Raw genomic sequence first — 12,500 nt, forward strand, 5'->3', positions numbered from 1 at the left:
TCAAGGAGGGCGTCGAGTACTCTGTCGGCATTACCTTTATGCAAGTCGAGCGATCCCTGTCCGTCAGCATCAGCTGACCATGAACACAGGATTGAAAACGAAATTGTCTCTGGTCTCAAATACCTCCAGGTCGTTAAGCGCAGTGGAATCACTGTCGACAAGACGGAGGCCATGCTTGGATCTTACGGCCCCCAGCCAGAACCTTTTACTAAAGTATTTGCCTCTGAAGAGTCGCCCTCTGGGATGCTGGCTCGCTCAGGCACCTATGTCGTCAGGAGCCGAGTCATTGACGATGACAACACTATCTGGCTTGATTTCGAATGGGGTGCGTATCCGGCCGTTTACCGTCAGAGCACTGCTGACAGTATGGCAGGCTTCAAGCTCGGCAAGGAATGGTAAACAGGCCGGATAGTCGCAGAGAGTGGTGAAAAGAAAAGAATGGAACGTTTTGTAGCTTTTGTATATACCATCATGCAGTTTGTCGTCTTGCTCAGTTTCTCGGTATCGGTGTGCAGTGCATCCCCGCTGATCATGCATCGAGAGGTGCAGTCAGCCATAACTTGCGCAATGGAATAGGCGGTAGAGATGGTGGAGGCAGCCTAAGTGGGCTACCAAATAACCACATGGAGATGGTGTTGTGACGCGGGAGCTTGCCTTATTCCAGCGACTCATCTCACACTGCTTCCCACTCTGCGCTCTCCGTCCCTCTCACCGGCAACCACAACGCCATGGCCAGTCTCGGTACGTCCACCGTCTCCCCTGCCATGTCCCTAGCTGACACCCTGAAGTCGCAATCCTCGACGTCAAGGGCAAGGTCCGTATCAACCTGTCTCCTTCCCCGCCAGCCACTCACTAACCGCCAACTTCCAACAGTCCCTTATCCAACGCTCATACCGCGACGATGTCCCCACTTCCTACATTGAACGATTCTTACCCCTCATTCTTGAAATGGAAGAAGATAATGTGCCCGTGACACCTTGTTTCAGTGACGAAGGAGTCAACTATATGCATATAAGGCATAACAATCTTTATTGTGAGCAGTGTGCTGGAGATGGTCAGAAGGCGGTGGGAACTGAATGCGCTGTCTTAGTGCTGGCACTCTCAAAGAAGAATAGCAACGCTGTTGAAATCATCTTCTTCCTCCATCGACTTTGCTCTGAAAGTCCATTCCCATTGTCATAACGGGGATTCGGGAGCTGACCGTTACCCGCAGGTCCTCACAGAGTACTTCAAAGAGCTCGAAGAGGAATCGATTCGAGACAACTTTGTGATCATCTACGAGCTATTGGATGAGATGATGGATTTTGGATATCCCCAAACCACAGAGAGCAAGATCTTGCAAGAGTAGGTCTTTTTTTCTTTTTTGTAAAGAGTGCCGCATAGTGGATACCTTGGACTGACTCTTTGAGAACAGGTACATTACTCAAGAATCTCACAAACTTGAAGTGCAAGTCCGGCCGCCTATGGCCGTCACTAATGCCGTCTCATGGCGTTCAGAAGGAATTAGATATCGGAAGAATGAAGTGTTCCTCGATGTTGTGGAAAGTGTCAACTTGCTCGTACGTCTCCGTCGTCTCGGTCACTTCACGTCCCATCGCAACCCCCAAAAACCTGACCGCTTGGATTTAGGTCAATGCATCGGGCAATGTCATTCGCTCTGAAATTCTCGGTGCTGTCAAGATGAAATGCTACCTTTCCGGCATGCCCGAACTCCGTCTAGGCCTCAACGACAAGGTCATGTTTGAAACCACTGGCCGTGCCGCGCGAGGAAAATCGATCGAAATGGAAGATGTCAAATTCCACCAGTGTGTCCGACTATCTCGATTTGAAAATGACAGGACCATTTCCTTCATCCCGCCTGATGGAGAGTTTGAGCTCATGAGCTATAGGCTCTCGACACCAGTGAAACCCCTAGTGTTCGTCGAAGCTAGTGTGGAGAGTCATAGAGGATCGAGAGTGGAGTATATGGTCAAGATCAAGGGACAGTTCAAGAGAAGGAGTACGGCGAATAATGTGGAAATTTATGTGCCTGTGCCGGATGATGCAGATAGTCCAAAATTCAGAGTAAGTCTTCCACCCTCATAAACAACGGATTGCTGAATAATTCACACACGAAATCAGGCATCCGTCGGGTCAGTAGTGTACGCACCAGAAAAGTCGGCGTTTGTGTGGAAGATAAAGCAACTTGCCGGAGGAAGAGATTATCTTATGCGGGCACATTTTGGTCTTCCGAGTGTCAGGAATGAGGAGCTTGATAAGCGCGCACCTATATCCGTGAAATTTGAAATTCCCTACTTTACCGTTTCTGGTATACAAGTACGATATCTTAAAATTGTGGAAAAGTCTGGTTACAAGGTACGTGGTCTCTTTTCTCTCTCTGCTTGCAAGACCCAAAAGTGACTGGATCTAATCTCTTCTTGTGTGACTGTGACAGGCTCTTCCTTGGGTTAGATATATCACCCAGAATGGCGACGACTACGTGTTGAGGACAATCACAGACGCAAAAACTGCGCCTTTAATGGGCGTCTAAATAGTTTTCTTACGGCGGCATAGAGTTGTCTTTTTGGGATAGATGTACGGGATGAAATGCATGTAAATTATACGCTCCGTTGGGAATGAAATCTGGATTTTTTGCAGGATCATAAAAAAAAATGATATGTCAAAACTCTGGATCATCATTTTAATGATTATACCCCTTGTTGCAACCTTGTTTTGCGCCCAGGCTCCGGCCCTTTTACGCTGCTCGTAGCACGCCGCTCTAGCTCGATGCATCCCAGGTAGATCAGCGCCCTGTTCATGCACATCTCGGCCTCCCCCGTCTCCTCCTCCTCCTCCATATCCTCCGGGATCTCGACTCGCACCGACGTAGGGCCACGGAACGCATAGCTCAAGTTCCGCACCTTTTCCTCCCAACCACCACCACGACGCGGTCCCTGTCCGTACTCCATGTACTTTGCAACCACATCCGCCCCAAACACAATACGGTCAGCCCGCAGAAAGAGCACCTCTTGCACATAGCCCCCGCACGAGGCTATAGCCTTCAAGCTCGCGTAGCTGCTCATCATCTTGTAGTAAAAAAGCGCCGCTCGCTCAGTTTGATACACTGCTTCTTCGTCCAAAAAGGTGATGCTTGAAATTTCGTTGAGAAGCAGTAGCTTGCGGGCTGTAGGTCGGAAAAAGGCTATATGTACCGGCGGCGGATCTGATCGATTGAGCTGAAAGACTTGCTGTCTTTCCTTCCGTGGCCACCTCTCTGGCGGGTCATCATCATCATCCCAGTCTACCGTCGGCATTTCATCTTCATCTTCATCACTACCAGCAGCGTGGAGGATCGGGTAGAAGAACTTTGCCGCATTTTTCCTGTCAAGGACCACATCACGGTACAAATGGTGGACATGGGTGTTGTAGAGCGATCGACATGTCTGTATCAAGCCAAGGGTGGGCGTTTGGCATACAAGATCGTACACTTTTTGCTGAATATCAGGAGGGAAAGAGTGGAAACCAGACAAGAAGGTTTGTGCCATGCTGCAGAGTGTGGGCTGCCTGGAACTCGTTGGAGATTGTTTTGGTAGTACCACGAAATGACAGTGCGTCAGGAATATACCAGCGTAGTACCTCCCATCACGCCACTGTCCGTCGGCCGAAACTACGATAATCAAAAACGCTTATCTAATCTCTTAATTTATATAGCATCCGCGATGTAAACCACCGCCGCAAAAATCTTTACGAGCAAACCCATTCTGTTCTCACATCTTTTTAAATCAACTGTATAATCTTATAATAAGCAAGATGAAAAGTAAACTATTATATGCAAACCCTTTTTTTTCTTTCTTTTCCTCCCTCCTCCGTTTTACCTAAATAAATACTGATCAATTACCAAAATCCCTCTTGTTTCATGACTGCGCGCCCGCCTGTCCACTCCCATGCCAATCCTGCACGCTCTTCAACAACCTCACCACCCCATTCGTATCGCCCACCCTAACTTCATTGATACTAATCCCATCAATCTTGACACCCGCATCGACAAGCATATCCATCATCGCTATCAGCCCATCCAACCCCGGCTGTCCATCGGTTTCGGGGTTGAAAGCCCCAGGAGCAACGGGAGGACTAGGCTCGATGCCGGAAAGAGACTTGACGAGGAGGAAGATGACTTCGCCAGAGATGAATGATTGAGGGAGGGCGGTTGCGCGAGGGTAGGTCGCTGGGAGATGGGTGTTGACCCATTCAAGAAGCTGGGGGGCTTCGGATGTGGAGATGTCGCTAGGAGCGCGATCGCTGCTAGGCACCGCCACCGCACCAAGAGGGGCAGCAGTGGCGCCAGACGCCGGCTTTTGTGTGTTTTGGCTAAAGTTGCTAGAAGGGCGTCTCATATCCCGGCTTGGCCGAGCTGGGGACGCACCCGCCACCCCAAGGTTCTGGCTCGCGCGACGCTTTTCTCCAGAAGAAGTATCCAAACTCATCTAATAAACGATATAGTGATCAGTTTTACAGCAGACATTGACTAGCCCCCTTGTGCATAAAGATAAACATACCAAGATATTAGCGTCATGCGGAGTCAGCTGGTTTGGATTTTCTCTCCTCGTAGCCCGCTGCATAGCCGCTCTCGTCGTGGGACTAGGCGGTCTCGGCGCAAGCGCCTGGGCCTCTGCGAGCGGTATCGTCGGGATATTACACGAGCTCGTGATCGGCTTGGTATAATCCCTCGCAATCGTCGCCTTCAACAACGCCTTCATCCACCCCCTCACCACCGTCTGCTCGCTCGACGAGAAAGTGTGGCTCTTTGCAGACGCAGACGCGGCCGGAGCCGGAGCCGCAGTCCCGTGGCTCGACGGCGCGAGCCGGAAACCGTACGAACCCGGGTTTGCATTTTCGTCCGCCATGATTCGGTGGGTATGGAGGAGGTCGATCCGGTCCTTGAGACTGTCCGCGTTTTCAGATTTGAGAATGTAGAGTGTAGAGCCCTTGAGGACGACGTAGCGAGATTTCCATCCGCCGTACCGCTCTCCCTTCTTTTTGAGGTAACCGGCGTGATCGGGCGTACCGATTTGTTTCAAGGCGCCGCCGCCGTTCATCGATGCTGCTGCGCCACCACCACCCGTCGCCGGGGTAGGGCCCGAGACGCGCTTGTTCTGCGGGCTGGCAGGCTGCATCTGATGTACTTTACTGCTCCCAAACCCAAGTCTTGAAGACGACGATTTCGTTGCCTGTTGATGCTCGCCTGTAGTGGGCGAGACAGCACCGGTACCCCCGCCAGCGAGGGGCGCAGGCGGTTTCCGGTTCCTTCCGAAAAAGCTCAATCGATCTTTGGAGTCTCCACTCGGTTTCCCGCGCTTGTGGCCCAAAGACCCGAGAGAATCGCGTTTGGTGACGGTGGAGCTGGCGCCGGGGGTGATGGGGCTGACGGGTGTGCTTGCCGCGGTGTTGATGCTGGCACGGACTGAGCTAGGTGCAGTGTTGGAAGAAGGAGGCGGTTGGGAGGAGCGATTGGAAGCGGTCTTGTCCGCTGCGAGTTGGGGCTGGGATTGAGTTTGGGGTTGGGGTTGGGGTTGGGAAGAGGAGCGGACCTGCGAGTGATTCTCGTTGATCGACTCCATCGCGAGAGGCGCAGCGTGTGCGCCTCCGCTATGTTTCCTCGGCTGATGCGCCCATACGCTGTACGCACCCGATTCCTCTGAATGACTCGGCATGGGCGGGGTAGACAGGGGAGGAGTAGACGGGAATGGCTGACCGGCGGCACCGACATTGTATGAAGATGGTGGAGCGCTCATGCCGCGCACTGGAACACCTGGCGACATGTGGGTAGGCAAGCCAGAAGGGGAGAATTGCTGGGAAGACGAAGAGACCATGGAGGAAGGACGTCGAAGTTCGGCGATGGCTGCTGCGATCCGCATACGTTTGCCAAAGGCGGGGATATCGAGCTCCTTGAGGAGGTTGGCGTCCAGTTCAAGCAAGACATCACCAGAGATCTCGTGTTCTGTCGTCGAGGTTAGCACTGTCGTTTTTTTTATCAAAAAAGGGAGACACTTGCCCCTAAATTTGTCACAGATACTGTCGTCAAAACCCTTTGCCTGGGCCCAAGACACAACATCGTCCACAGTCCAGCTAGTCGCAGGTTTGGCCGGGATGCTGGACGAACGGTTGGATGTGGAGCTCGGTGGTGCGGCGTTTTGAGCGAAAGGGGTCGGGGTGGTGGCACCTTGGGCAGTAGGCGTTTGGACAAGCGGAGGGGTGGCCGGGACGAATGCTGGTTGGAGAGTGCCGACAGATGGCTCACGTTGGTCAGAAGAGGTGGGTACGAGAGGAGTCAATTCGGGCTCGGCTGGAGCTGGAGGTGTGGCTGGGGCTGGGGCTGCGGCTGAAGGAGCAGCGGCAGTAGCAGCAGCCGTGGACGAGGCCACTATAGGTGCGGGGATCAGAGCAACAGGCTCCGTGTCGATGCTTTCAAAAGTTACAGGCTCCTCCTTGACGACGTTCTCGTGGAAACCGTTCACGTCCTGCGACTCTGTCCCGATACTTGTCCTAGACTTGGTGACCAGAGGCAAGCTCTTTCCAAAGTCTTCTTCCTCATCTTCACTCTCGTCCGAGTATACAAACCCGGTCTCATCCCTTTCTCGCTTCTCGTTGGCCAGTCTCGCTTGCTCAACCAGCTTTGCCCTTGCATCTTGGCCGATACCCAACTCTTCGTGCTCATGCTCGTCATCGCTCTCGGGTCGCGCATAAGACTCGATGGCATCCTGGATGTCACCTATGGTGCGGTTCATGACGTTGCCGACATTCGCAGCGGCGGCACCGGCAGTCGCTGTTGCCGACTCGAGGATGCCACCTTGCGCATCGGTCGTGCCCTTGGGAGACTCGTTGGGGATGGCTATTTCAGGGACGGCGAGGTTGTTGTTGTCGGCAGGCCAAGCGCCGGGAGTGGGATCGTCGGCTTGCGGGCGAGGCGGAGTGGGCGTGGGAGTGGGGATGGCGGCAGGCGGTGTTTGGGTGTGGACGGAAGGCTGCTTGCCGTTGACGGGATTTTCCGCGAGGACGGCCGGGGTGCCGGCGGGCGCGGCGGCAGCGGGCGTCTCTGGCGTGGCAGGCGAAGCGGGCTCGGGAGGAGTGGGAGGAGACTCGGAGATGTATGTTGCCGGGAAGAGGCCTTCTTCGCCCTTTGGATTCCGTCCCTAGAGGAGGATGGTGAGCGGGATGGGCAGGATGGGCGGGATGGGGCGGGTACTCACTCTCCACCAGCCGTCGCCAAAGGCCTCGTCTTTCTCAAGGACGACGATGTGGTCGCCGGCCTGGAAGTCGAGCTCGTCGCCATGCTCTGCGACAAAGGTGTGTATGGCGCGGACTGTGAGCGCCATGTTGGTGGGGAGAAGTGGAGAGTGGAAAGAGATGCTTGGAATACGGATTAGGAAATAGCGGGCGGCATTAGAAAGTGTTCCTGTTTGAGCAGAGCATTTGATTAGGGCATTAGAAAGTGTTCCTGGTTGCGCAGGGCATTAGAAAATGTGCCTGCTTTCATTAGAAAGTGATCCTGATCTGATTAGCGGCATTATAATAGGGTTATAGTCGGGCTAGAAAACGTTCCTAGTCTGATTAGGATCTGGCCGCTCAGGGTCGGGGAACAAGCTCTGGGTGTATCGTGTATCTTATGTCTTCATGTCTCCCCGTCACTCTCACTCGCACTCGCACTCGCACTCTCACTCTCACTCTCCACCCCGCCATGCCCAGCACCAAAGGCGTCATCCTCGTAGGCGGCCCCTCCAAGGGCACCCGCATGCGGCCCCTCACCCTCGACTGTAAGCCCTACTCCCCTTAACCGCCCGCTGACACGTTGCAGGCCCCAAACCGCTGCTGCCCGTCGCTGGGAAGCCCATGATATGGCACCCGCTCCAGGCCCTCTCCAAAGTGCCAGACCTCACCGAAGTCATCATCATCGGCTTCTACGACGACTCCCAGATGGCCGCCTTCGTCAAGGAGGCCAAGCGCGAGTTCCCCAACATCGCCATCAGCTACCTGCGCGAGTACAAGGCCCTCGGCACAGCCGGAGGACTCTACCACTGTCAGTCTGCTGCCCACTTCTCCCGCTACCGTGCGCTGATGTCTGCCAGTCCGGGACTCGATCCTCCGCCCGCCCGTCCCGCAGCACATCTTTATCTGCAACATTGACATCTGCTGCTCCTTTCCCTTTGCCGAGATGCTCGAGCTGCACACCTCCCACGGCGGGACCGGCACCATCATGGGTGTCAACGTCAAGAAGGAGACCGCTACACAGTACGGCTGCATCGTCACTGACCCAGAGACCAACCAGATGGTCCACTACGTCGAAAAGCCCGAAGGCTGGATCTCCAACATTGTCAACGGCGGCGTCTACCTCTTTGACAAGTCCTTGTTTGACGTGATCAAGGTTGCGATGGACGAAAAGACGGCTCGCGCGGCGTGAGTCTTTCCGCTTACTCTAAAAGACGCGTCGCGACTGACTTGGCCGCGTTCGACAGGGAAGACCCCCTGGTCAAGCCCGACGAGATTCTTCGTCTCGAGCAAGATGTGATCGTGCCGCTGGCTGCCGCTAGGAAAATGTATGTCTACCAGACACACGATTTCTGGCGACAAATCAAGACCGCTGCGTGAGTCCTTTTCCTTTATAAAAATGATATTTACCAGTTGACGCGCCAAACAAGCTCTGCGGTGACTGCCACTGCCCTCTACCTCTCCAACTACAAACTCACCAACCCATCCCTCCTCGCCCCCGCCGCTCCCAACATCATCGCACCCACCTTCATCGACCCCTCTGCCACCATCGACCCCTCCGCCAAGATCGGCCCCAACGTCGCCATCGGGCCCAACGTGACCGTCGGCCCAGGCGTCCGAATCAAGGACGCCATCGTCCTCGAAGGATCTACGTTGGAAAAGCACAGCTGTGCGTTGAACAGTATCGTCGGCACCAATTCCCATATCGGCGCGTGGTCAAGAGTCGATGGCGAACAAGAGTTTGAGCGGGAAGTCAAGGGCAAGATTAGCGTCACCATTTTGGCGTCGGAAGTCTCGTTGGCGCCGGAAACAATGGTCAGGAGCTGTATCGTCCTTCCAAACGTGCGTCTTCATCTTTTTTTTTTGGGATTTACCGACTGACAGTCTTGCAGAAAACGCTCACCAAGAACGCGACGAACCAAGTTCTTCTCTAAACCCACCTCTTCTCTAAAATCCCCGCGTCTCCTAGAATAACTCTTTTCTTTTGTTGTGTCGGTACCAAAACTACTATTTGAATATATACATAGACTGCTTTACATGCACAGTGGTACACCGTGTGTACCTGTTCTTATCGTTCTAAATCATCATCATCATCATCATCATCATCGTCCAGGAAAAAAAAAATCTAGACTACATTTCCAGTAATCGGTCAATCGCCAATCCCAAATCATCATTACACCCTTCCAACACCGCCTCCACAATCTCTTCATCCAACGCAGGGAACATTTGGTGCAACGTTTGCACGTTGGCGTGGCGTGTTTGCGCAAAAGTCTCTTGCGAAGCGTCGATCGTTGACTGTATCTGAAGAGCGGAAAAGTCTGGAAGGATATCTGAAGATGGTGTTCCTCTGGCGGAAAAACCGAGATTAATGTACTGGACTTTTCAAACCAGAGAGCAAAAAAACACGCACGTTCTTGAAATACCCTCATCGCCAAACGCCGGTCGGCGTGATGGACTCTCTGGCGTCACCGCCCTGAACCTCCTGGAACCAAACACATCTCTCGGGAAAACACCTCCCGGTCCTCCTCCTCTCACAGACGTTTCCGCGGTCGTTGTCGGCATCCTCCCCCCCTGGGCGCTCCCTTCATCATCACTTCCATCCTCGCTCCCTTGCCTTGTATCCGCAGGACTCATACCTTCCAAAATCTTGCCGATAGCGTTCAACGGTTTGCTGACCGCTTCCTGTGCCAAGTTGCCCGTACGTGCAAACCATTTGCGGGTCCCTTCAAGACTAGCTTGCGCAGAAGCCATGCTGAGCGGACGGGCCGCTTCTTCCCCCGGTGTAGCAGCTGAGAACGGTGAAATGAGCTTGCTATCCCGCTCCCGCTCCCGACCTTGGTCCTTCCCCGGCGTCCTAAAACTGCTATGCAAAGGCTGCAGCGTGCCTCCCTTCTTCTCACTTGACGGGCTAGGCGGTAGGTTTTGAATAGCGTTCTCCACATTGGACTCGAATTCCGGTTGGGTGATGTTGGAAAGCGAGGAAGCGTCCATGGTCTCGATGAACTGGATGGCGCCGCTTATGGAAGAGAGGTAGTAGGCCGCTTCGCCTTGCAATTTTGAATGGCTGCGGAAACGCTGGATGTATCTAATGAAAATGACCATCGTCGTTCAGCAAACTGTATCATGCCCAAAAAAAATGGCAAGGCACACAACGTACTCGAGGTTGGAGATGAGGTTTTCAGGGTTGGCACGGAGAACGACAAAGATGAGAATGGGGACAAAGGCATCTGCACCGCCTGTCTCTGCACCATACACATTCCGTATCAGGCCTGTGGATGCTGTCAGTAGGCGCAGCGGGGGAAACAAGCCAAGGAGTTGACTGACCAAAGATGACTTTACAGCAGTTCAAAATACAAATCATCTTATCTCGCGGCGCCTTGTAATGGTTAATCTTTAACAACTCTGCTCGTCGTATCAGTAAACCAGTCCAAAATAAACACACACACAATACGCACCTTGCTCTGCGAATCCCAAGAAACCCTGCGCTGCCTCTCCCTCGGGAACATCCAAATGTTTCTCCCTTATCCAACCAAACAGCCTTACCCGCTGGGAAAACACTCGATCACGCTCAAGGTCGTCTGTCGTTATGGGTTGTGAAGGGACAAGCTCGGGGGTAAATGTACTGCGCAAAGTTCGGGTTGCGAATGTCAGATAAATATAACAGAGACGGGTTTTCAGAAAGAAAAAAAGAAGAAGACATAATGAAGAAAAATATATACTAATTATAGAGCCTGTTCATGACCAGCTTCTCCATTGCTTCGAGCGCATTGTCGAATTCGGCAGACGATTGAGATTTCCAAGGTTCGACCTGCACCATCTTCTCCGAGATGAACTGTGTTTATCGCTGTCAGCCGAAAAAACCTATACTGCAGCTCTAAAAGAAAAAGAAAAAAACGTACAGCAAGGAAATCATGGATCAACTTGATCTGCTCATTCACGGTGAATGGCTTCTTCACAAAGTTTGATAGAAAACTAATCCCGCCTCATCTGTCAGTATTCATGTCTCTCTCTCAGCGAAAAAAGCACACACCTCTTGAGGTACCTCGCGACAGGCTCGGCACTCTTCAGCTTGAGATCCTTTAAGAATCCTTGGAAATTGAACACCGGTTCCTTGTCTTTATCACTGGCCTCTTGATCTCCCTCTGTCGACGCGCCAGGTGTCGCAGGCCTGTTGCTTGCTTGTTCCCTTTCACTCGGTTGACGTGCTGCTGCGTCTTGAGAACTACCAGTCGGGGCCATATCCACACCTTGTTCTATCCTCACATTCGCATTTGCATCCTGTTTCTCTTGTAAACTTTCTAAAGGCTCCGGCTCGTCCTCGACAGTGCCATCGCGTTCCTTGCCATTCGCAGCAATCGACGGTCCAGGCGTCGTCGCATACGGATCAAACTCTGACAGATCAATACCTTTTACACCCCCACTTTCAGCGTCCCCGTCTCTTCTTCCCGCTGACGGTGTAGCGTTGGCAGCAGGAGTGCATGCAGGGACACCTTTTGCTGGCGGGTTCTGCGCCGGCGCGTTGGGGATTGTGAGCGTGGACGGCCGGGGAAGAGGGGCAGGCGTCGCCAAGGTGTTTATGGATGGTTTCTCGGGGGCGAGTGTTTCGTCTGGATGGGGCGCAGGGTTGGGTGGGAGCAGAGTGTCGGGCAGGGGTTCTGCGATTGTTGGAGAGGTTGGTGGAGGGCTCATGTTGGTTTTGGATGGGGGGGATGTGGAAAAAAAAGTAATCGCTGGGAGGTTGTTGATGAGACAGCGCTGGAACCGCGCATCATCATTCCCGTCGCAAAATCAACTCGTCATTCACGTCGCCGCGCAGTAGACTCATATTATATACAAAAACACCATGCATTGCACAAGCAGCGCAGGACGCAAGTTTCAAAAAGCCAGTCGCATAATGGTCTATATGCATACATATCCACGACCACCAAAAAAAGGAGAGAGACCAAAAAAATTACATGTATGATTAACGCATCTAGATGGCACCCTCTCGGATTCGGGCGCTGTAGTACCTGACCATTTCTGTGGAAACGTCAGCGCGATCTTGGACACATTGGCACATGCAGACTCACCCTCAACACCCTGCCTAACGTTCCACCTAGGCTGCCACTGGAGAGACTCCTTGGCACGAGTAGTGTCGGGCCTTCGTCGCTGGGGGTCGTCAATGGGGATCTCCTTGTGGATAATGTTGACCCGCTTGGCAAGAGGGTTGCCCTCCTCCTTCTGGACCTTTTCGACAATGTCCTATGGACTAGTTAAGC

At 53.1% G+C, this 12,500-nt stretch overlaps 7 protein-coding genes across 7 annotated transcripts in view; 3 read left to right on the plus strand and 4 right to left on the minus strand.

Annotated features, from left to right (window-relative positions):
* Nucleotides 1-399, plus strand: part of CNBG2150 (hypothetical protein) — a gene marked incomplete at both ends in the record, with an annotated part of 899 nt that extends 500 nt beyond the window's left edge. The window contains 3 exons of the mRNA XM_769141.1: nucleotides 1-40; nucleotides 90-325; nucleotides 374-399. The exon at nucleotides 1-40 is cut by the window's left edge and continues 6 nt beyond it. Coding sequence (XP_774234.1) covers nucleotides 1-40; nucleotides 90-325; nucleotides 374-399 — 302 coding nt within the window. The remainder of the gene's footprint in view (nucleotides 41-89; nucleotides 326-373) is intronic.
* A 329-nt stretch (nucleotides 400-728) lies between these two features.
* Nucleotides 729-2,530, plus strand: CNBG2160 (hypothetical protein; the record flags this gene model as incomplete). Its single annotated transcript, XM_769142.1, has 9 exons — nucleotides 729-741; nucleotides 789-814; nucleotides 874-1,033; nucleotides 1,116-1,162; nucleotides 1,214-1,344; nucleotides 1,415-1,559; nucleotides 1,630-2,064; nucleotides 2,122-2,355; nucleotides 2,435-2,530. 9 exons carry the CDS (start codon nucleotides 729-731, stop codon nucleotides 2,528-2,530), a joined length of 1,287 nt encoding a protein of 428 aa, XP_774235.1.
* A 157-nt stretch (nucleotides 2,531-2,687) lies between these two features.
* CNBG2170 (hypothetical protein) lies at nucleotides 2,688-3,524 on the minus strand (the record flags this gene model as incomplete). Its single annotated transcript, XM_769143.1, has 1 exon — nucleotides 2,688-3,524. One exon carries the CDS (start codon nucleotides 3,522-3,524, stop codon nucleotides 2,688-2,690), a length of 837 nt encoding a protein of 278 aa, XP_774236.1.
* A 369-nt stretch (nucleotides 3,525-3,893) lies between these two features.
* Nucleotides 3,894-7,352, minus strand: CNBG2180 (hypothetical protein; the record flags this gene model as incomplete). Its single annotated transcript, XM_769144.1, has 4 exons — nucleotides 3,894-4,463; nucleotides 4,536-5,977; nucleotides 6,140-7,169; nucleotides 7,227-7,352. 4 exons carry the CDS (start codon nucleotides 7,350-7,352, stop codon nucleotides 3,894-3,896), a joined length of 3,168 nt encoding a protein of 1,055 aa, XP_774237.1.
* A 290-nt stretch (nucleotides 7,353-7,642) lies between these two features.
* Nucleotides 7,643-9,176, plus strand: CNBG2190 (hypothetical protein; the record flags this gene model as incomplete). Its single annotated transcript, XM_769145.1, has 6 exons — nucleotides 7,643-7,790; nucleotides 7,832-8,053; nucleotides 8,103-8,430; nucleotides 8,490-8,618; nucleotides 8,673-9,084; nucleotides 9,135-9,176. 6 exons carry the CDS (start codon nucleotides 7,643-7,645, stop codon nucleotides 9,174-9,176), a joined length of 1,281 nt encoding a protein of 426 aa, XP_774238.1.
* A 196-nt stretch (nucleotides 9,177-9,372) lies between these two features.
* On the minus strand, nucleotides 9,373-11,931 carry CNBG2200 (hypothetical protein; the record flags this gene model as incomplete). The annotated part of the gene is made up of 8 exons (XM_769146.1): nucleotides 9,373-9,589; nucleotides 9,653-10,327; nucleotides 10,400-10,511; nucleotides 10,567-10,647; nucleotides 10,698-10,864; nucleotides 10,962-11,074; nucleotides 11,142-11,214; nucleotides 11,273-11,931. The coding sequence occupies 8 exons, from the start codon at nucleotides 11,929-11,931 to the stop codon at nucleotides 9,373-9,375; spliced, it is 2,097 nt and encodes a 698-aa protein (XP_774239.1).
* A 283-nt stretch (nucleotides 11,932-12,214) lies between these two features.
* The window catches only part of CNBG2210 (hypothetical protein), a gene marked incomplete at both ends in the record, with an annotated part of 2,034 nt that continues 1,748 nt past the window's right edge, over nucleotides 12,215-12,500 (minus strand). The window contains 2 exons of the mRNA XM_769147.1: nucleotides 12,215-12,261; nucleotides 12,312-12,483. Of these exons, the coding sequence (XP_774240.1) occupies nucleotides 12,215-12,261; nucleotides 12,312-12,483 (219 nt within the window). The remainder of the gene's footprint in view (nucleotides 12,262-12,311; nucleotides 12,484-12,500) is intronic.

This window comes from Cryptococcus neoformans, chromosome 7, assembly GCF_000149385.1.
Source record: "Cryptococcus neoformans var. neoformans B-3501A chromosome 7, whole genome shotgun sequence".
In the NCBI taxonomy this organism is placed as follows: domain Eukaryota; kingdom Fungi; phylum Basidiomycota; class Tremellomycetes; order Tremellales; family Cryptococcaceae; genus Cryptococcus; species Cryptococcus deneoformans.